We start from the raw sequence: 21116 nt of genomic DNA on the forward strand, positions 1-21116 counted from the left end.
TCGGATAGAACAATAGCAAATAGTAAGAAAATAACACGATAAATATAAAATCAACTTTTACAATTATGAGTTATTTTCCACACTAAATAAATTTAATCAATCCCAGAATTTAGGGTATTCAATGCACTTTTCTGATTTAACTCGTAGAGGAACCAACAGTCCCTTGACTGGCATTATGGAGGCCGATGGCTGTTAGTGAGATGGACCCCCAACAGAGCCTCTTTCCGCACCATAACTGGCAATCCGCTTACTAAAGGAGCTCACCGTGATCACTCTGTGGAGGGAATGTGAGCCATCGTCCATAATGGACTCTAACTTCGTCCTCATTCTGGCCTCTGTCACTGCCTCCACTGAGGGGTCAGACCTGTGATGGAACCAAATTTCCTTACTGCAGACTTTTGATCCATATTCATATCCATTGCAAACTTAACATGGTTTTCAGTAATGAAATGTGATATTCACTACCACTCCTGGATATTGTGGAAGTCAGAGGGTGGACAGGACATCGCAATCAGGACATGGGCAGGCAACCTGTCCCACAGGGGCTACATGAAGAAGTGAAAAGGAGTTCACTAAATGCAATAAATTATGAAAAACTGTGGCTCAAAAACATACTGTTTTGAAACACGTGGGTCACTGTCAAGGGTCAGTTATTTTTCCGCAGATCAGAAGCATGAATTTGTAAAAACTTAACTAACCTTTAGTATGAAGGACTCATAATGTCCTCATGTGCTGTTTTGCCTGCTATTCTCTGCTGTAAGTGACCTGGCAGGATTTTATTTCATGCTTACATTTTTCAGTCTTGCCATTTTTCAAACTGACATGTCAATGTAGGGTGTGAGGTCAGAGTCTGAATGGCACATGGTCCCTTTGACCCCACCAAAATGATCCCTGTAAGCCTAAAAGAGACAAGCTGTCATTAATTTATTTCCCAGGGATTCACCATAGTGCCCAAGTACGTCACATACAAATAAATCAAATATGGCTCATTTCAAAGGCAGCCAAAATTAAATCCAGCCATTTCTGTATGTCGACAGTGGGCAGTAATGATGCAGGTGGATTTTTTATGTATTTTGCTCCCTGGAAAGCAATTTTTACCAGCATTAGTTTTGAATAGATCCTGCCTACAGACTGTACAAGTTTACTGGTTTTACAAAAATATTCAGGACACAATTAACTAATTAGCAATTAATTAATTATGCATCTGGCTTGTTTGTTTTGTGTGAATACTTGTCATTGTAACAGGAATCTCCAGGAGGTGAGACTGGTATTGATATGGCACAGAAACAAGTTCTGCCAACATTCATCAGTAAACCTTCAACTTCATCAATAACATGGTATCCCACATTTCCTAAATATGCACAAAGCAGTTGTTGCGTTGCAGTCAGCCTTTAAACTGCCTACAATCCACTAAACTACAGTCCATTTGTGTGCTTTAGACTCTTCCAGCACTGTCTTCATTGCAGATACTCCCAAGAGACAATGCATGGTAAAGGATCTGGAGCAACATTTTCATGGCAATTTCATGTCATGTCAGCATGATGATATTTCGTACATTCTCTATTATGTACTGAAGTACAGACTGTGACATATTTGGAGATCCCAAATAACATACATTGAGCGAGAGATTTCATTCCTTCCCCTCTCTGATTTAGACTGCTGTAACAGAAGAAGTCTGCTTGTGTTGGCCACCTGAGCTCTGTGTGCATTAATGTGGCTCCTGGGACCCATCGCCGAGTTCAATTTATGGGCTCCAGGCGTGCAGGCACACCCTCAGAGCACCATTCTTTACAAGAAGCTGTTTGTCTCATCAAAGCTGAGATAGATGGGTTCATGTGAGGGTTAGGTTCTGTATTGTCATGGTTTCGTTCCACACGATGACAGACTCAAGTGTAGAGTTCTTCAAATTGATGTTTATTATAGCAGACAGACGTAATCCAAGAGAGAAGTCGTGGGACAGGCAATCAGCAAACAGAGTACACAGGACAAGGTGAGAATCGTGGTAGAAGAATAAACAAGCAAAGGTCGAGATCGGAAGAAGTTAGAGGTAACACAATCAGACAGGCAAGAGTATTCGCAGAACAAGTTTCCGCATTGCCATCTCATCGGCGTCCCTTTTTATCCCTGCTCCCATCAGGGAACAGCAAGTGTCGCCGATCTGCTGGTTGATGGAGACGTGACATGTATGATGATGTTTATATGTTTATATGTATCTCCCCAAAAAAAAAAAAAAAATTACTAGGAAGGTGATCAGGAATCGTCGATATTCTGAGTTTTATGCAGCTATGTACATTGGTTCATATGGTGGAAAGAAACTAAGTGCACTTAAGAATCACACGTCTGCATCTAAGTCACTCTTTCTCCTGATGTAATGCACACATTGTATTTTCTATGAGATGTACTTCGCTTTGGAGAAAAGCGTCTGCTAAATGAATAAATGTAAATGTAGATTGAACATAGCTGATCTGACAGCACATTGACACAGTCACTGCAGCAACATAATATTTGTAGTATCCTGTTAACAAACAAGAGGGACATGGTGGTGCAGTGGCGCAGTGGGTTGGACCAAGTCCCACTCTCTGGTGGGTCTGGAGTTCAAGTCCTGCTTGGGGTGCCTTGCAACAGACTGGCATCCTGTCCTGGGTGTGTCCTGTCTGCCTCTAGCCTTCAGCCCTGAGTTGCTGGGTTAGGCTCCTGACCCTGTATGGGACAAGTGCTTCAGAAAGTGTGTGTTAACAAATGATGAGAAAAAGGAGGGGTCAGTCTGTAGACCTTCCCTCTGTTTTTTTCACAGTCATCGTCTCTCTCATATCAAATGCACTGTATGAGTCTCATACTTGATTCCAGCACAGGTCACTGAACGACACCAGAAACAGAAATAGAAACCTTTAGAGCACAGCCAGTTCTCTGCTTGTTTGTTGGCATGTCAGAATCGTACAGCCCTGTAAGGATGCTGAGATAGGTTTAAAACTTATTTCTCTTCTCTTTTTTTTCCAGGATCCCCAAATTTGTCATCTTATGTCAAGACAGAGGACAGGTTATTTCGGCACCTCTTCAACAGCTATCAGAAGTGGGTTAGACCAGTGAAGTACCTCAATGGCACAGTGCGAGTCATATTTGGACTAGCAATCTCCCAGCTGGTGGATGTGGTGAGGAATGATACTGCATAAAACTGGAAAGCCACTTGCTTTAAGTTCTGTGTTGTTTGTGGCATAACATTTTTGATTTGTGTATTAAAGCCTATTATAAAGTACATGGGGGGTGCGGTGGCGCAGTGGGTTGGACCGCAGTCCTACTCTCCGGTGGGTCTGGGGTTCGAGTCCCGCTTGGGGTGCCTTGTGACGGACTGGCGTCCCGTCCTGGGTGCGTCCCCTTCCCCCTCCGGCCTTACGCCCTGTGTTGCCGGGTAGGCTCCGGTTCCCCGTGACCCCGTAAGGGACAAGCGGTTCTGAAAATGTGTGTGTGTGTATAAAGTACATTTGTAAATGTACATTTATTAAAGTTGGTAAGTTAACCTTCCTGCTTAACATTACAGAATCAATTATTCTTCGAACAGTATTAAACATTCTTCTGACTTTATCAGTTGCTGTGAATGTTGTCTAGAGAATTTCAATGCACATATGCACGAGTGCCTGTGGGTGTATATATGCAGTATATAAATTATTCGATTTTCAACTTGTTTGGTTACAGGATGAGAAGAACCAGCTGATGACAACAAATGTATGGATGAAACAGGTGTGTATTTTAATAATGATTCAAATGATACAACACAAAAAAACTCATGGTAGAATGACACCCTCATTTTAAGCCTACCAGTCATTTCTCCCAGTTTATGGAATAACACCAAGTCAATCCGACATACATACTTGCTTGCCATCCATGAAGATGTCAGAAGATGTCAAATTGTCAAACAATCACTAACTCAAGACAGTTTTTGAGATTTTACTCACTGAGGCCAAACTCAAAGCCATCTACTCTTTGTGTACAGGAATGGGTTGACGTGAAACTACGGTGGGACCCCAATGAGTACCAAGGAATTAATACCATCCGTGTCCCCTCTGACACCATCTGGACCCCTGACATTGTTCTGTATGACAAGTATGGGCTGCTGAGCATCACAAATGCAACTTCATTTATTTACTGCTGTAGCAAAATAACAATTACAGTTCCAGATCCTGAGCTGTAACCATAGAAGAGAAAAATAATCCAATGAAATATGTGTCTTTAAAGAACTGAAGCATGCATAACATGTTGCAGATCCAGAGCTCAACTTCTGAGAGGATCTTTTTCGTCTCACAGTGCAGATGGTTGTTTTGAAGGCACTTTTACAAAGGCAGTAGTGAAACATGATGGAACTGTCTCCTGGACTCGGCCTGCCAACTACAAATCCACCTGTACTATAGATGTCACCTTTTTCCCCTTTGACCAACAGAACTGCTCCATGAAGTTTGGTTCTTGGACTTATGATGATTCTCAGGTGAGTGGCCTTATGTACTTTCATTGAAGCCCGTATGTAAACATTGCCTGTATATCAGTCTATATTGGAGTTTACTAGCTCTTATCTATCGATCTATTGCTCTTTTACTTGGTGATGGTGGCATGTTCCAGTACAAGTCATTGACTGTTGTGTCAGCACTATGACCTGCACTGGTGTTCATGAAAGAACAGGTGCCAGTTCTTTGGAACTTAGTGTACCTTGACACAAAACCCAAAACGCAAAGTCGGTGCAAGTTTTTTAACTTGGTTAAAAGATTCTAAATGAAAGAAAGTATTAGCCATAAACCTAGACTTTTTAAGGTTTATCATCTCAATTATTCAGATGTTCATTGCCAATTTGATTTTTGCTTTCGTAAGTTATGGTTAATTTATTACTGTTAGGCACACCCTAGATCCTAGTTTAAAACTATGGAATTGTACCAAAAGAAGCTTAAATTTTTAAATGTTTGCCCCCACAGGTGGACATCCTGTTGGAGGATGTTCATGTAGACAAGCGGGATTACTTTGACAATGGCGAGTGGGAAATTGTAAAAGCTACAGGCAGGCGTGGCTTGCGAATAGATGCTTCCTTCTCCTACCCCTTCATCACCTACTCCTTCATCATCCGAAGGCTGCCCCTCTTCTACACGCTCTTCCTCATCATCCCCTGTATTGGCCTTTCCTTCCTCACTGTTTTGGTCTTCTACTTGCCCTCCAGCTGCAGAGAAAAAATCTCCCTGTGCACCTCAGTACTTGTGTCCCTCACTGTTTTCCTGTTGGTCATTGAGGAGATCATCCCATCCTCCTCCAAAGTCATCCCACTCATCGGGGAGTACCTTGTGTTTACCATGATCTTCGTCACCCTGTCTATCATCATCACCGTATTCGTCATCAACATCCACCACCGCTCTTCCTCCACTCACCAGGACATGGCTCCTTGGGTCCGACGCATATTCCTACACCGACTACCCAAATTGCTTTGCATGCGTAGCCATGTGGACCGCTATGTTGTCCCTGGGGAAGACAGAGGAGCAAGAGGACATATCCAGAGTGCTGTGTTTGAGACAGAACCTCTCCTTGCAACCAGAAATAACCTACAGGCAGCTCTGGATTCCATTCGTTACATCACTCACCATGTTGTCAAGGAAAATGAAGTTAGAGAGGTAAGTGAACGGGGGGGGCCTCCAGCTGTTAGCCAGGCAGAAACACAGAGAATCAAGCTGCTAAAATAGCAAATAAGTCAACATTTTCATTAAAAAATGTAGTCCTTTAAACAGATGAACACTAAGCTACTGGAAACTTGTAAAACTGCTATAAATGATGCCAAAACATTTAGAAAAAATTGCTCTTTTACTTGGTCATACTGGCATGTTGCAGTATGATTCTTAAGTCTGGAACAGTCTACTGCAGGATTTGAGCTGCTTTTTGAGGATTAAGTCACCTGTGTTTCCCATGTTTTTCCTCGAAGGTGGTGCAAGACTGGAAGTTTGTAGCCGAGGTTCTCGACAGGGTCTTCCTTTGGGCTTTCCTACTGGTCTCTGTGCTGGGGTCAGCTCTACTCTTCATCCCTGTCATATACAAATGGGCCTGTGTTGTTCCCAAAAATGCTGAGGCTACCAGCTAAGGCACCATTGCTGTGAAGATGATCATTGACTTTGAGCAATTACTGTCAACTGGGAAAACTCACCAGCACTCCTCTATGCGTGACAAGGCATTCCATTGAAGAAAACATTCTCGTGACTGTTCTAGGCCTGTGTGCCGTTAAAAATTCCTTCATCGTGTCTTCTATAGTTCATTGGAATTGGAAAAGGAACATAAGCCTTAACAAACAAAAAGTACAAAGGACTGTGTTTGAAATCGAGACTCATTCATGTATTATATTTTTTCAATCAGTCAAACATGTGTAATCAAGCATGTGCCGCTTGTACAGCAACAATTGTCAATGCAGGATTATTGCAAACAAAGCCTTCAACTTTGTTCCCAGTAACTGGTCTGCCAAACTGGTAGCTGCTTTATAGCTGTTTGAAGGCTTACCTGTGAATGGATAACAGAAGGTCATGTCAGCGCTGAGTGAAAAGCTAAATAAAGTTTCTTGTAGTTTTTTTGACCACTGTTTTGGTGTGCTTGTTTAAGTGTACAAGTGAGTTAGCAACTGTAACGTGAGGACATTCTGAAAGTTTGTGTAACCAGATTTATATGTTACATTAATTTATTAAACATTAGGTAGTACTGACCCTAAAATTAGTTTCAAAGTACTCCTGCTTCTTTTTCCTTATGTGATTATGCATCGAATCATTGCATCAGTGACCCTACTGAGATGCTCAGTCCACTGCAGATCTACAGAGTTTACAATGACTGACAATAAAAAACGCTGACTGTTGGCATCATTGGAGTTTCTTTACACATAAGCAAATACTAAAATGTTAAATGCAAAAATAAAATGTTTGGTACAGCTACATAATTGTCCAATGTAAAGAGGCACTTTCTTCTCATTGGCGAAAAGAATAGAACACACAACAAACTCTAGATGTATTAACAATAGAAAAATCAAGTAATTTTCTCCCTCCAAAATGAACATGATGGTTATTAAACGGTTTTTTTTTTTTTTCAGAGCACTGCTACGACATAACCGCTGCCTCTCAACTTGTGTGCGCAAAGCATTTGGTTCAACTGATATCTTTGGTGTAAATTAATGAAATAGAAAAGAACATGCAGCTACTTCCAGTAACCACAGAGCTTGAAAGGGATGGGTTGAATTTGTAAGGCCATGATGAAGCATTTAGCTGGGCTACCAAGTTTTCTCATCTCCTGAGTTATGAGGTGGTAGTTGTGTTTTTTTCTTTTTCATTTCATACCAGATGAAATTAAACACATTTTATTCTGCATATAAATTTGGGATTTAAAATAGTTTCATCAGTATTTTCAGTTATGGGCTGTATATGCAGTGACTTTGACACATTGATGTATGAATATTTTTTTAAGTTTAGGAGCTGATGTAGTTAATACTTTGGTCTCTTACTTCAATAAATGGAGGAGGTTTTTTCTCCTCATCTTATCGAAAGAAGATTTGAAATTCAGCAAAGCAAATAAGTCCCTTCCATAGCAACCATTGTTCATTTAGACAAAAGTTCTTTTGAATCAACAAACCAGGGAGTGTAAGAGAACTGTCGTGCAGTACAGTGTGCCAAATCTCTGTCCATGACAACAAAAACTCTAGATGCGTGTTAGACGTATAATAAACCTCGGTGTGTTCAATACTTGGGAGCTCCACTATTTTATATTCTAAAATATTCAAGAAAAAGAAAAGTTTCTCTTTCAACAAGTTTACCGTTATGAAAGTAAAAAGTATTAGATCAAAAAATTACTCTCATATTTAAGTTACTTAGATTCAAATGAGGCTTTTCAGTGTTTTGGACTAATTAAACAAAGTTTTAACTCATCGAGGAAATATTTCAGCGTACATTTTTAATAAATTAAGTCTTGTTATATAAAAATTTGATATTTTGTAAGACTAATTTTTGTTATAAGATACATCCTGCAGATGCTCTGAGACACATCATATCATCAGTGACGTTACCTGGGGTCACTGGATGTTTCAGGTCTCTCAACATCAGTCACCCTTGCCCAGGCAACCCAGTCTGGGTTGATCAAGCCCCGACTTGCGCCCCAGCAGCAACTGACCACGGAGCCGCCGCTGTCTTAATCCAACGCCACCTAGTAGCGCTCTGCAACTTCAGTAGTTGATCTGATGGCCTTCCTTTTCAGCTCCCCTTTGATGCCCAGCAGCTTTGGGCGTTGCACAATGAGCGCCCTACAAATCCCCGACAGCCCATCTCAACGGGCACACAGTGTATCCTCCAGCATTGCCTCCAACATTGTTTCACAAGCTCCTGGTACTTTGTACGCTTCTGCTCATTGACTTCCTCCAGGCGTTCTTCCCAGGGCGCTATGAGCTCCAGCATGACCATTTGCTTGGTAGTCTCTGAAAAGCTGATCATGTCCGAGCAGAGAGATGTGAATACGATGTTTTCAGGGAACCTCAGCTGCTTGCCCAAGTCCATTCTCAGCTGCCAGTCGGTAGCTGTGATTAGGAGGCCTGTCTTCATTTGGCTAGCCTTGACAAAGGAAACAGTATTCCCTGCAGGGTGATGATGCTTGGTGGCATTGATGGTTGTGACACCCAGGGGCGATACCAGGATTTTTTTTAAATGAGGTGGCACAGGGGGAACCAAGAACCAGTCAAGTTTCAAGTTTTATTGTCATAGGTACAAGTACCGTGTACAAGTACCATGAAATTCTTCTTGAGTGCTTCTCCACAGACTATGAACAAAAAACAACAGATAATACTGCACAAAGCAAAACAATAACAATAAGTAATGCTAATAACAATAACAATAAATAACAGGAGACAGCCAGAGTACTTTAACTACGTACTTCCAGACAGCAGAAAAGAGAAAAGTGCCCGTGCGGGGTGACTATGATCTTTCATGATGCGCATCGTCTTTCTGAGGCAGCGTGTGGTGTAGGTGTCCTCGACTGCTGGTACCATTCTGCTGGCTCTTACTTCCTCCATGCCTGCCCATATTTCCTCCTAAAAAATATTGCAGCGCACTGGGTTTGGATGGGGTGAAGAAGGACGCACGGACAGCATTCATTACGAACGCTTATTGGAGTGTGTCATTATGAACGCTCATGCACAGTGTGTCACGCCCCCCTCGGTACAATGAGGAGCGCCTGCAGCAGATCAAGAGACGGACAACCTTGTTCAGCGTTATTACTCATTTGCGTACCTTGCCTTTGCTTTCCTGACTTCCCTGATTCCTCGCCCACGTCCTCATCCTCGTTCCCATCTTCATCCTCCTCCTCGTTTCCCTGAACCCTCTCCTCTATTTCCACGACTTCCTGGCTTACCACGACTCCTTGCCTGTTCCCGGATTACGTCTCTCGGATTCTCCCGTTGGACTTCGTTCGCGCATCGGTGACCCTTTGCCTGTTTTTTGACCATGTTTTCTGGATTGTCCCATGAAAGATCTTCCTGTGCTCCGCGCTTGGGCCCGGCTCTCCCGCCCCGGGGAAACTCTCAGTGACACAGTGAGAGGTACAGGTGTGAACACAAGGAAATCATGCTCTCGGTCGAAGGATCCCTTTTCCTCAAGGACCTGTACCTCGAAGGAGCCTTCCCAGACTGCTTGGCGCCCCTCAGGCCTTTTCTCCTTTTTACTGGCTAACACCCTTACTCCCTTATATTCCCAGTGAGTTCCTACAGCGGTTGAACACAATTCCATTTTACCCACAATTCAGCGATTTACAATAAAAAGAGGCTTAAGCCTCCTCTTCCTGTTTCCACCAATGCCTTCCATCTCAGATGCAACTCTGCTCCCTCCAGCTTTTTCTCTGCTCTCAATCTCTGGCCTGTTCGCATCTCAATGCCAGCTGTTATGGAGACTGCGTATATTAACCGAGGCCACAGGAGTCTAGGCAAGATGGCATGTTGATAAATCCAGGCCTTGAACCTATCGAACAAACCCAACTTGTCTACATTGGTAAACCAGGCCTCAAGGTCTCCAGTGTTTCTCTGGATAGCAGTGGTGTCTCTGAGGCTACTGTCAAAAACCTTTCCAAGACTCTTGTCTGGTTGTTCAGTGATGGATGGGTTGGTTGCTACAGACAAAGAAAAATGGAACCACTTTTCCCTTCTTCAGCACAAGAGATTTTGAATTTGCTGGTTTAAAGCTCATTCTTGCCCACGTGATGAGCTTTGAAGGATTCACCTGCTGCCAGGCACAAATGCAGTGGTGACTGTGAGATCATCCATGAATGCTCTTATGGGGGGCTGGCACACTCCAGTCTGTGTCAAAAAGCCTCTACATTCCACCTCCGCTGATTTTACTACTATGTTCATGACGAGGGCGAAAAGTACAATCGTGATCGAATAACCAGTTATTATACCCTTCTCAAACTGATGCCAGTCTGATGTGATGAACCCAGAAGTGACTCTCATCTTGAAGTTGCTGTGACAATCCAGGATGAGGTGCTTGATCTTGATGGGATCCATCAAGTGTGTATGTGTAGAGTGAACTCAACCAGCTCATGTGATATGGACCCATAAGCACTGGCAACATCCAGCCATAACATGACCAGGTCCCCATTGTCTTCACAGGCTTCTCTGATGAGTTGTGTAACTACACCAGTGTGCTCCAAACCTCCAGGAACGCTGAGAAGTGAAATGGCTCTAAGCTGGTTGATATTTTTCAAGTTCTCTTCCTTGGAGATCCAAATGCCCTCTGCGTACCTCCACTTCTTCCACTGAGCACGTGAACTGGCCACTGCGCTTATCCTCTAGCAGTTTCTTGGTGAAGGCAAAGGGGTCGGAAATGGAGGATGCCTGTTTCCCGGCCTTTTCTTTTCCATGTCTCCTGTGCCACTCTGCCCGGCGGAGTGTCATGAGCTTTCTCCTAAGGATGTCGTGTATTTCCGCCAGTGGTTGTTGCTCATCTTCACTGGCTATCTTGTGCTGCCGTTTCAGAGTTTGGAGCTGTTGCCTCAGCTGCTGTATCTTAGTCGCTCTGCGGTTCGTGGAGAATACAGACTTCGTTTCAGGTTTTGCACATCCGAACCTTTCGGAGGTGTAGCTGACAATTATGGCTGTCATAGAGCGGGGTCGACTATCCTCATTCCCCTTGGCTGTGGCTTGAATATTTTGCTTACATCTTCATCGAACTGCTGTCACTCTCTATGGCTGGAAGGTGGAGGCCACTTGATCCGCAGCTGCTTCTGAGCTACTCTGCAGGGAACGGGAGTTTGAGGTGTGTGGAGGGACTGGGCTCTGTGGGGTGATTCCTGGCCAGGCTCCTCCTGCGTTTCACCAGGGTCAGGTCCTGTGTGCTGCACATCTCTCTCACGTTCCAGGCATGTGATTCTGGCCTGATGGATTTTCAGGCCATACAGGTTCTTACACTACTTGACGCAGGTGCCTCGCAGTTAATTGTCGTCAGACTCTTAGCATGGGTCAAATGCATTGAATCCACCATGCTGGGATCTCATTCTCCTACCCTCTCTGGCTCCTCTGGGGGTATGTTTCTGAAGGCTTGATTAAATGCAAAACAAATAAAGGACCTTGGTCTGCTTGGTATTAGGTGCAGCTGCTAGTGTAGTGGTTAGTGCTGCTGCCTTTGCACCCACCTCCAGCTGTAGTACCCTTGAGCAAGGTACTTATCCTAAATTGGTCCAGCAAAAGTCACCCAGCTGTACAAATGGGTCAACAATTGTAAGTAGCTTAACACTGTAAGTTACTTTGAAGCAAAGTGTCAGCTACATATGAATTACTGTTAACAGTGTCCAGACACCTTTGTCTAAATCATCTTGTCAGGTTTGTACACTAAGTTATTCATTCATTTATAGAGCTCACAGAGCTGGGTAATTTTTACTGGAGCAGTTCATGGCATGAAACTTAATACAGCAGGAGTAGGGATTGAATCCTGGTGCCTATGCATCTAACCACTATGGTACCCACAACCAAGGAGTTTTAGGTGCGAAATAATTTGCACTATTAATACTTTTTACTGCTATTGATTTGACATATCCAGTAATTCTGAAGAATGGTGCTCCTGATGTGAAACTTGATGAAACCCGAATCTTTTCAAGTGTAAATAATTTTACATTACTCAGATATGGGCTTTAGTCTTCTAGTTTGTTGTGTTAACTGTTACAGTATGTCCAGTATTTTTTTTTGGTCTTGTAGCTCACAAAAGTAAAAAAGAACTAACTTTTGCTAAAAAATATTGCTTTTTTATTATCAGAGATACAACAGCTTATATTTACTTTCGTAACTTTTTTAGATGCCAGAAACCTGTAGACCTGGGCAGGAATAATACACAAGCACAAGTTTTAAAAGGAAAAACTGAAACAAGCACAAGTTGTGAAAAATAGAGGAAATTGCTTTTGTATATATTAAAGGCTCTCATCTAATAAAAGGCAGATTTCCTGAACTATACACACACACACACACACACACACACACACACACACACACACACACATTTTCTGAACCGCTCGTCCCATACGGGGTCACGGGGAACCGGAGCCTACCCGGTAACACAGGGTGTAAGGCCAGAAGGGGAGGGGACACACCCAGGACGGGTCCTGGAGAGCTCTGTACTATTAATGTTTGCCTTATACTGTGGGTAAGGCAAAGGTAATTGTCCCAGGCAGTAAAGAGCTTTACTCGGGCCACAAACACAATTGGGTCCAAAGGTCTCGGGTCCTTCTAATGCTGCTATGACGTTTGAAAAGGTGTAGAATCTCCCGGTTTTTGTGCTTTTTTATCCAACATCCCCGCAGGTGGCTGCAGTAACGGCAAGTGTAACGTTTAATATTTTATTTTTCTTGAGTCATCCTTGTGATGTTTTTGTGTTAATCTGAAGAACCTTTGTTGTTTGCCGTTTGTTCTCAGGCGAAGGCTAGCTGTGTCTCTAAATCTGAATGCAACAGGGCATCTGGCCTGGATCTGGGTGAGAATTCATGCAATAAATAGCTTCTGTTTTCTATTCATTGATTTTTTTCATTTTTTGTGGTATGATTAGCAAATTATGAGCAGATTATGCTTGGTACATGGTGGATTCGAAAAAGAATCCTGTACTTTGGAGTAAAGCTTCAACAACATGGCTTCGGCATTTGCATTCATTCGTTTAGCAGATTCTTTTCTCGAAACTGATCACAGTAAACTAAAGCGCACTGAAAGGCAGTTCAAGTGCCATACAAACACACATGCTATTTCTCAAGCACTTGGAGTTTTAGTGACTGAAATTCTAACTTTTGAAGTTTTAGTAAAGTATTTGGACATTGTTTGCTGCTTAATTAACGCTGTTAAACTAGTTGTGTTAACCAGTGCATCTTTGAAGCAATCTTTGTTTAGGAAAACAGGAGTGCTAAAAGATTTGACTTTTTAGGTGCCATGATGGCACAGTAAGTAGCACTGCTGTTTCATAGTGCTTTGGGTGTTGGGCTGCAGGTCTGAATCTGGCTCCGCCTGTGTGGAGTTGACATGTTCTGCCATGTTTGTTTGGGTCAGGTGTTCTAGTTTCCTCCCACAGTCTAAATGCATCTGTTCATGTCATTTGTCATCTGATGAAATGTGTAATTGTTTACCCTAAATTGCCCTTACTGTGTGAGTGAAGGGGAGTGCGGCTAGTATATAAAGGACTGGTGTCATGTACAGGGTGTACTCTGTCTCAGTGACCAAATCTTCCAAAGCTGGAAAGCATCCCAACCGCTGTCACCCTGAATTAGACAAACGGTGAAAAATAATAAATAGAAATCATATTAAGAAAACACCTTTACGAAATGCAGCAAGACGTGTTTTGAAATTTGGGGTAAATCAAGTGTACTGAATTTACACGTAGAGTGGGTCCCAAAAGCATCAAACGTTTCCCTGTTGTTAACTTAGGAGAACTTCCCACAATACATTGAAAGATACCATTTGTGAATAGTAATTTCGTAGCACAGTTTTTGCTGGCGCACATTGCATGAGTAGCTACTTATAGAATCGATGACAAGCCCCTCACATGCTCTGTGTTAGATGTGACACATGAATGCCGTGAGTGAGTAACCAAATCCCAGCCATAATAAGTTAAGTCAGGGAGCATACATGTAAGCATGCCAAAATATGCAGGTATTACAGATAATGAATTTGCAGTACTATTGTCATAACAGGGATATACATGTGAATAACATGCTTTGGAAATCACATTCTAACTTATTTTCTCTCCAGGTGTGAGGAGAGGACTCTACGGGAAGATGCATCTCTTAGTCTTCGTTTTGACCCCACTTCTGCTCTGCCCTCCTGGCATCGGTGGTGGACAGGTTTTGGTGTTTCCAGTGGATGGAAGTCACTGGATCAACATGAAAGTGCTGGTTGAAGAGTTACATGCCAGGGGCCACAATATCACAGTCATTGTTCCTTCTGACAGCTGGTACATAAACAAAAATTCATCATACTATAACTCAGTTCTCATGCCTATGAGAGGTGGGTATGATGAAAGATTTATTGGATCTTTTGCATCTTCACTCCTTCAGATACAAATAGAAGGTGCATCTTTCTGGACACAAATCAAAATGAGTTTTGAGCTCATAGTGAAATGTTCAGAGATGCATTATCATGTGAGTAACATGATTCATGAAATGTTTCAAGACAGTAGGTTAATGCAGTCCCTTCAAGCTTCTGAATATGACCTTGTTCTGACTGACCCAGCCACTGGTGGTGGAGTACTCTTAGCACACCGATTAGGCCTTCCTCTTGTATTAAATGTTAGATGGACTTTGCAAGGAGAAGGTCATTTTGCCATTGCTCCTTCTCCACTCTCCTATGTTCCTTTCCCTGGATCAGAGTTAACAGACAACATGAGTTTTATTGAAAGAGTCCAGAATGTGTTGATCTATTTCCTTGGGAAAGCTCAATTGGCAATCGCGAGTTATCACTATACATCAATATGTCAGCAATACTTTGGTTCTGATGCTGATCTTCTTACATTGACTCAAGGAGCTGATATTTGGCTAATGAGGAATGATTTTGTGTTTGAATTCCCACGCCCCACTATGCCCAATGTTGTCTACATGGGTGGATTCCAGTGCAAACCACCCAAACCTCTCCCCACAGACCTTGAGGAATTTGTTCAGAGTTCTGGAGAACATGGTGTCATTATCATGTCTTTAGGCACAATATTTGGTGAACTTCCACACGAGATTACTGAGGAGATTGCAGCAGCATTTGCCCAACTGCCTCAGAAGGTGATCTGGAGGCACAGAGGGAAAAGACCTGCCAGTCTTGGCAACAACACCCTTCTTGTCAAATGGATGCCACAGAATGACCTTTTGGGACACCCAAAGACCAGGGCCTTTGTGGCACATGGGGGGACCAACGGAATTCAGGAGGCCATTTACCATGGTGTTCCAATCGTTGGGCTTCCTCTAGTTTTTGATCAGCCTGACAACCTGTCCAGGATGAAGGCAAAGGGTGTCGCCAAGATTGTGGATATTGCTACTATGGATAGAAACACCTTCCTTCAAGCTGTACAAGAAGTGCTTCATGATCCGTCCTATAGGATAAAAATGCAGCATCTGTCCAGATTACATCGGGACCAGCCGATGAAACCGTTGGACCGAGCCATGTTCTGGATAGAGTTTGTCATGAGGCACAAAGGTGCCGCTCACCTGCGGACAGAATCGTACAAGATGCCATGGTACGCTTATCATTCAGTGGATGTTATTGTGGTTTTGTTTGCTTTTGTATCACTTGTCGTACTGTGTACTACTGCAATTGTGAAATATATGTGTTATAAGATAAGGCGTAGAATCAAAGTAAAAAAAGAATAATTTTGAATAGCTGAAGGAAATCTTGCCTAAAAGGAGAAATTAGTCTAATGGGAAAATCCGGCTAAATTTTACAACATACATATGTTATGAATAATATTGCATGCTTCAAGTAAATTCACGATTCAAGATTCAAGAGTTTTATTGTCATGTGTACAGTAAACAGTTTGTTACACCGTACAATGAGATTCTTACTCTGTGAATCCTCTCAGCAGCCTATGACATAAATTATAAGGACATAAGGAAAGAAAAAACACAAGGAGAACAGATGGCGTAAATCACAAATTTACAAAAATTACTATTAGTGCAAGGTCACAAATTACAAAAATTACTAAAATTACTAAAATTACTATTAGTGCAAAAATCCAAGAAACGAGGTTATATCTGTATATAAAGTGTGCAGTGCGCAATGTAAACATAGTAGTCGTACATGTGCAAAGTTCTGCAGAGGTAGATTGGGTCTATTCGCAGTGGAGGTGGGGGTGTGTATTTGCGCACACAAGGTAGGCGGAGGTAGTCTGTGGTCTCTGATGATATTGGCGTTGTGGATGTGTATGTGTGTGTAGGAGGGATGGGGGGTAGTTGACACCTCTCAGGTTTAGAGGGTGAACTGTGTCTGCTGTGATGGGTGGAGAGGCAGTGGATGGGTGTTGTTCACAAGCCTGATGGCCTGTGGGTAAAAACTGTTTTTCAACCTTGAGGTTCTGACTCTGACACTCCTGTAGCGTCTGCCTGATGGTAAGGGTGTGAAAAGGCTGTGCTGGGGATGACTGTTGTCCTTGATGATGTTAGTGCCTCTCCTAATGGTTCCGGCCTGGTATAGGCTCTGCAGTGATGGTAAGAACGTTCCAGTGATGGTTCAAGCAGCTTTCACCACTCGCTGTAGTGCCTTATGATCCTGTACTGTGCAGCTTCCAAACCACATAGCTGTTCTTGTTTGCCAGGTGGGTCAGGGCAGTGTGCATTGTTGTGCTGATGGCGTCCTCTGTGGATCTGTTCCATCTGTATGCAAACTGGAGAGGGTCCAGAGTGTCCGGAGTGATGGCCTGGATGTACCTCATGACGATTCTCTCGAAGCACTTCATCACTATTGGAGTCAGTGCAACCGGTCGGTAGTCGTTGAGGCAGGATGCTTTGTTGTTTTTTGGCAGCGGCAGGATAGTGGTCCTCTTTAAGCAGGTGGGAATTGAGGCTTGTGCAAGGGACAAATTGAATATATCCGTAAAGACATCAGCTAGCACCAATGAGCAGGCTCTAAGTACACGTCCAGGGATGTTGTCTGGTCCGGCTGATTTCCGTGGGTTTGTCTTCCCAAAAGTCTTTGCCACTTCTGCGGATGTGACCGTGAATGGTGGGTTCCGTGTGTTCCCACCAGTCAGTTTAACACCCAGTGGTTCGTTGTTCAAGACCTCGAAACGGGCAAAGAATATAAAACTAACCTTGCCCTCATGGCCGGAATTTCCTATATTTTTTCTGTCACATTTTGTAATTAACATACTGTAATGCTGGGAAACACATTAAAATGACAAATAAATTAAAGTCTTCATATTTACTGCCTTCTTTGGTGTGTGGTTTGATTCATTTTTGTCATTTTATGGTCATTGTGAAAATGTTCATAATTGAACAAGGAGAAAAAAAATTCCAAAGTAATCCATGTTTGTTCCTTCATGTGTCTCAATAAATCATTATCAAAATGTTCTACAATTAGCTCTGGATTATGCGCTACAGTGTTTTTACAAAAAACATTTCAAAAAGGTCATTTAATGCTGCAATACATACTCAATATTGTGGCGTGCAGAGCCATGGGTTCGGATGGGGCAAAGAAGGACGTAGAGGCAGCATTCATTTCGAACGGTTTATTCGAACACCGGCACACAGGGAAATAATGCCCTCGGTCCGAGAACCCCGTTTCCTCCAGAACCTGTGCGTCTAGCCAGCCTTCCCAGCCTGTTTAGCGCCCCAGGCTCTCTTCTCTTTCTCTCCTTGACAGATGCAATCACCCCCTTATATTCCCTGTATGTCACCAAACGCTAGCCAATTACAATAAGCGTATTTCCCGCTCACTACAGTAACGCAGGTCGTTACAATATTAAATGCTTTATAAAATAATAACGGTAATTTCATATAAGTATGATGATGCACAACTGTCTGTATACATGGTATAGACATAAACATAGTATGTTCAAAACATATATTATGAGAATCAGTAGCATTAATCTTTTTCATGGTAATAGGTATACACTAGCACCTTTAACATAAATATTTTTAAAAAAGTGGGAACGAAGAGCGAAATACCATACCTTTCCCGGTGCTAGAGCAATTTGGAAAAAGTCCTGTAAACTTTAGACTGCCTTGCTCAGATAAACGCTAGTGACCTGGGTAAAGCTCTCCTCTGCCAGAATGTGCTTATCTTTGCACTATGAACAGTATAACTCATCCAAATGTTCTGAACTTGAATGATGTTACTAAACCTCATCAATAATGTTGGTGAGAGAATGTACAAGTTACGTAATGTAATGTATTGTAATTAAATCAATGTAATTACATGACATTACATTAAATTACTCCTGTAATGTAACACAAATCTTTATATATATTAAAAAAATTAGAACAAATTTTGGAAGGTGATTAGGAATCGTCGATATTCGGATAAAGAACTGAAAGGATATGATGTGCCGGTGATGTTTGGAGACCGGCTACCTGGCCAGGGACTGTTGTTGTCACGAACCACGTTGCAGCTTCCCAAGTTCGCAAATGACGAGACTGACTCCTGGCTTTCTAATAAAACGTTACATTTAATTAAAATACCAACAAATATCCGTCGCTCCACTTGTACACTCTGAGGCAGACTCTTCTTCACTACTTTTTTGCATTTACGCAAAAAGACCAAGGAACGTCATTAACGTATGGACATCTAGTGGCAGTTCCATAAATCGCATTTCAAATTATACAATTAAACTCAATGCCAATCATTCATCAGCAATTACAAGTTGACAACCAAATACAAACAACACCTTTCCACACAACATCAACTCAAACAATAAAAATACAACAGGGACTATGTAGGTTCTTGCCGCTGTTCCTGGTGTGGAAAAGAAGGTCATCTGTTTCGCAGTTGCCCCCAGAGTACACCGCTCTGGGCTGCTGAGGTGCCGGGCAGTGCAGCGTCGGTGCAGGACGGCCCGAAGGCAGCACCATCATCAACGAGCACTGGGAGCCAGACAGGAACGGTGGCGGACACTGAGGTAATGGGCGGTTTTGCAGCGACCAGCGTTAGCCGGTCCCACTCGGCCGGCACTACTGTGGTGCCTCTGGCCGAAGGGGAATCTCGCTCTCCTGGTCATGAGGATATGACCTTGAACTTTTCAAGGGTGACCAGGAGGAAGAAGAGACATGGGAGTGAGGCTGGACCGGTTACCAGTACTACACTGGGGGTGCCTGTTTTGATGGGCACCAAACAAAAAGGCAGAGAGGATTACCCCTCCTCCCCAGTTGGACCTGATTATTCAGGTGTGTTGGTTATTGATTTGTGGGGTCCGCTCCTAGGTTATCAATGAAAGATTAAACATTATCAATGACTTTGAGCAATTACTGTCAACTGGGAAAACTCACCAGCACTTCTCTATGCGTGACAAGGCATTCCATTGAAGAAAACATTCTCGTGACTGTTCTAGGCCTGTGTGCCATTAAAAATTCCCTTATCGTGTCTTCTATAGTTCATTGGAATTGGAAAAGGAACATAAGCCTTAACAAACAAAAAGTACGTACACACACACATTTTCTGAACCACTTGTCCCATATGGGATCGCAGGGAACAGGAGCCTAACCCGGCGACTCAGGGCACAACGCTGGAGGAGGAGGGGACACACCCAGGACGGGACGCCAGTCTGTCGCAAGGCACCCCAAGCGGGACTTGAACCCCAGACCCACCAGAGAGTAGGATCCGGTCCAACGCACTGCGCCACTGCACCCCTCCCTACAAAACGTACAAAGGACTGTGTTTGAAATCGAGACTCATTCCTGTATTATATTTCTTCAATCAGTCAAACATGCGTAATCAAGCATGTGCCGCTTGTACAGCAACAATTGTCAATGCAGGATTATTGCAAACAAAGCCTTCAACTTTGTTCCCAGTAACTGGTCTGCCAAACTGGTAGCTGCTTTATAGCTGTTTGAAGGCTTACCTGTGAATGGATAACAGAAGGTCATGTCAGCGCTGAGTGAAAAGCTAAATAAAGTTTCTTGTAGTTTTTTTGACCACTGTTTTGGTGTGCTTGTTTAAGTGTACAAGTGAGTTAGCAACTGTAACGTGAGGACATTCTGAAAGTTTGTGTAACCAGATTTATATGTTACATTAATTTATTAAACATTAGGTAGTACTGACCCTAAAATTAGTTTCAAAGTACTCCTGCTTCTTTTTCCTTATGTGATTATGCATCGAATCATTGCATCAGTGACCCTACTGAGATGCTCAGTCCACTGCAGATCCACAGAGTTTACAATGACTGACAATAAAAAACGCTGACTATTGGCATCATTGGAGTTTCTTTAAACATAAGCAAATACTAAAATGTTAAATGCAAAAATAAAATGTTTGGTACAGCTACATAATTGTCCAATGTAAAGAGGCACTTTCTTCTCATTGGCGAAAAGAATAGAACACACAACAAACTCTAGATGTATTAACAATAGAAAAATCAAGTAATTTTCTCCCTCCAAAATGAACATGATGGTTATTAAACGGTTTTTTTTTTTTTCAGAGCACTGCTACGACATAACCGCTGCCTCTCAACTTGTGTGCGCAAAGCATTTGGTTCAACTGATATCTTTGGTGTAAATTAATGAAATAGAAAAGAACATGCAGCTACTTCCAGTAACCACAGAGCTTGAAAGGGATGGGTTGAATTTGTAAGGCCATGATGAAGCATTTAGCTGGGCTACCAAGTTTTCTCATCTCCTGAGTTATGAGGTGGTAGTTGTGTTTTTTTCTTTTTCATTTCATACCAGATGAAATTAAACACATTTTATTCTGCATATAAATTTGGGATTTAAAATAGTTTCATCAGTATTTTCAGTTATGGGCTGTATATGCAGTGACTTTGACACATTGATGTATGAATATTTTTTTAAGTTTAGGAGCTGATGTAGTTAATACTTTGGTCTCTTACTTCAATAAATGGAGGAGGTTTCTTCTCCTCATCTTATCGAAAGAAGATTTGAAATTCAGCAAAGCAAATAAGTCCCTTCCATAGCAACCATTGTTCATTTAGACA

The 21116-nt window shown here is 42.5% G+C and overlaps 1 protein-coding gene and 2 pseudogenes across 1 annotated transcript; 2 read left to right on the plus strand and 1 right to left on the minus strand.

Moving 5' to 3' along the window:
- The first annotated feature begins 3062 nt into the window (after positions 1–3062).
- chrna5 (cholinergic receptor, nicotinic, alpha 5) lies at positions 3063–6100 on the plus strand. The gene is made up of 6 exons (XM_029253545.1): positions 3063–3149; positions 3691–3735; positions 3989–4098; positions 4300–4477; positions 4956–5639; positions 5945–6100. Exons 2-6 carry the CDS (start codon positions 3709–3711, stop codon positions 6098–6100), a joined length of 1155 nt encoding a protein of 384 aa, XP_029109378.1. The 5' UTR covers positions 3063–3149; positions 3691–3708.
- A 1986-nt stretch (positions 6101–8086) lies between these two features.
- LOC114910943 (uncharacterized) lies at positions 8087–11128 on the minus strand (annotated as a pseudogene).
- Positions 11129–12940: 1812 nt separating this feature from the next.
- LOC108928076 (UDP-glucuronosyltransferase 2A2 pseudogene) lies at positions 12941–16030 on the plus strand (annotated as a pseudogene).
- The last annotated feature ends 5086 nt before the right edge of the window (positions 16031–21116 follow it).

This window comes from Scleropages formosus, chromosome 7, assembly GCF_900964775.1.
Source record: "Scleropages formosus chromosome 7, fSclFor1.1, whole genome shotgun sequence".
NCBI classification, from domain to species: domain Eukaryota; kingdom Metazoa; phylum Chordata; class Actinopteri; order Osteoglossiformes; family Osteoglossidae; genus Scleropages; species Scleropages formosus.

Excerpts from the sequence above, each read along its gene's own strand:
- chrna5 (XM_029253545.1), top strand. The coding sequence starts at position 3,709 with ATGACAACAAATGTATGGATGAAACAG. Across the intron at positions 4,478-4,955 it reads GGACTTATGATGATTCTCAG|GTGGACATCCTGTTGGAGGA; the intron begins GTGAGTGGCCTT and ends TTGCCCCCACAG. Across the intron at positions 5,640-5,944 it reads AGGAAAATGAAGTTAGAGAG|GTGGTGCAAGACTGGAAGTT; the intron begins GTAAGTGAACGG and ends TTTTCCTCGAAG.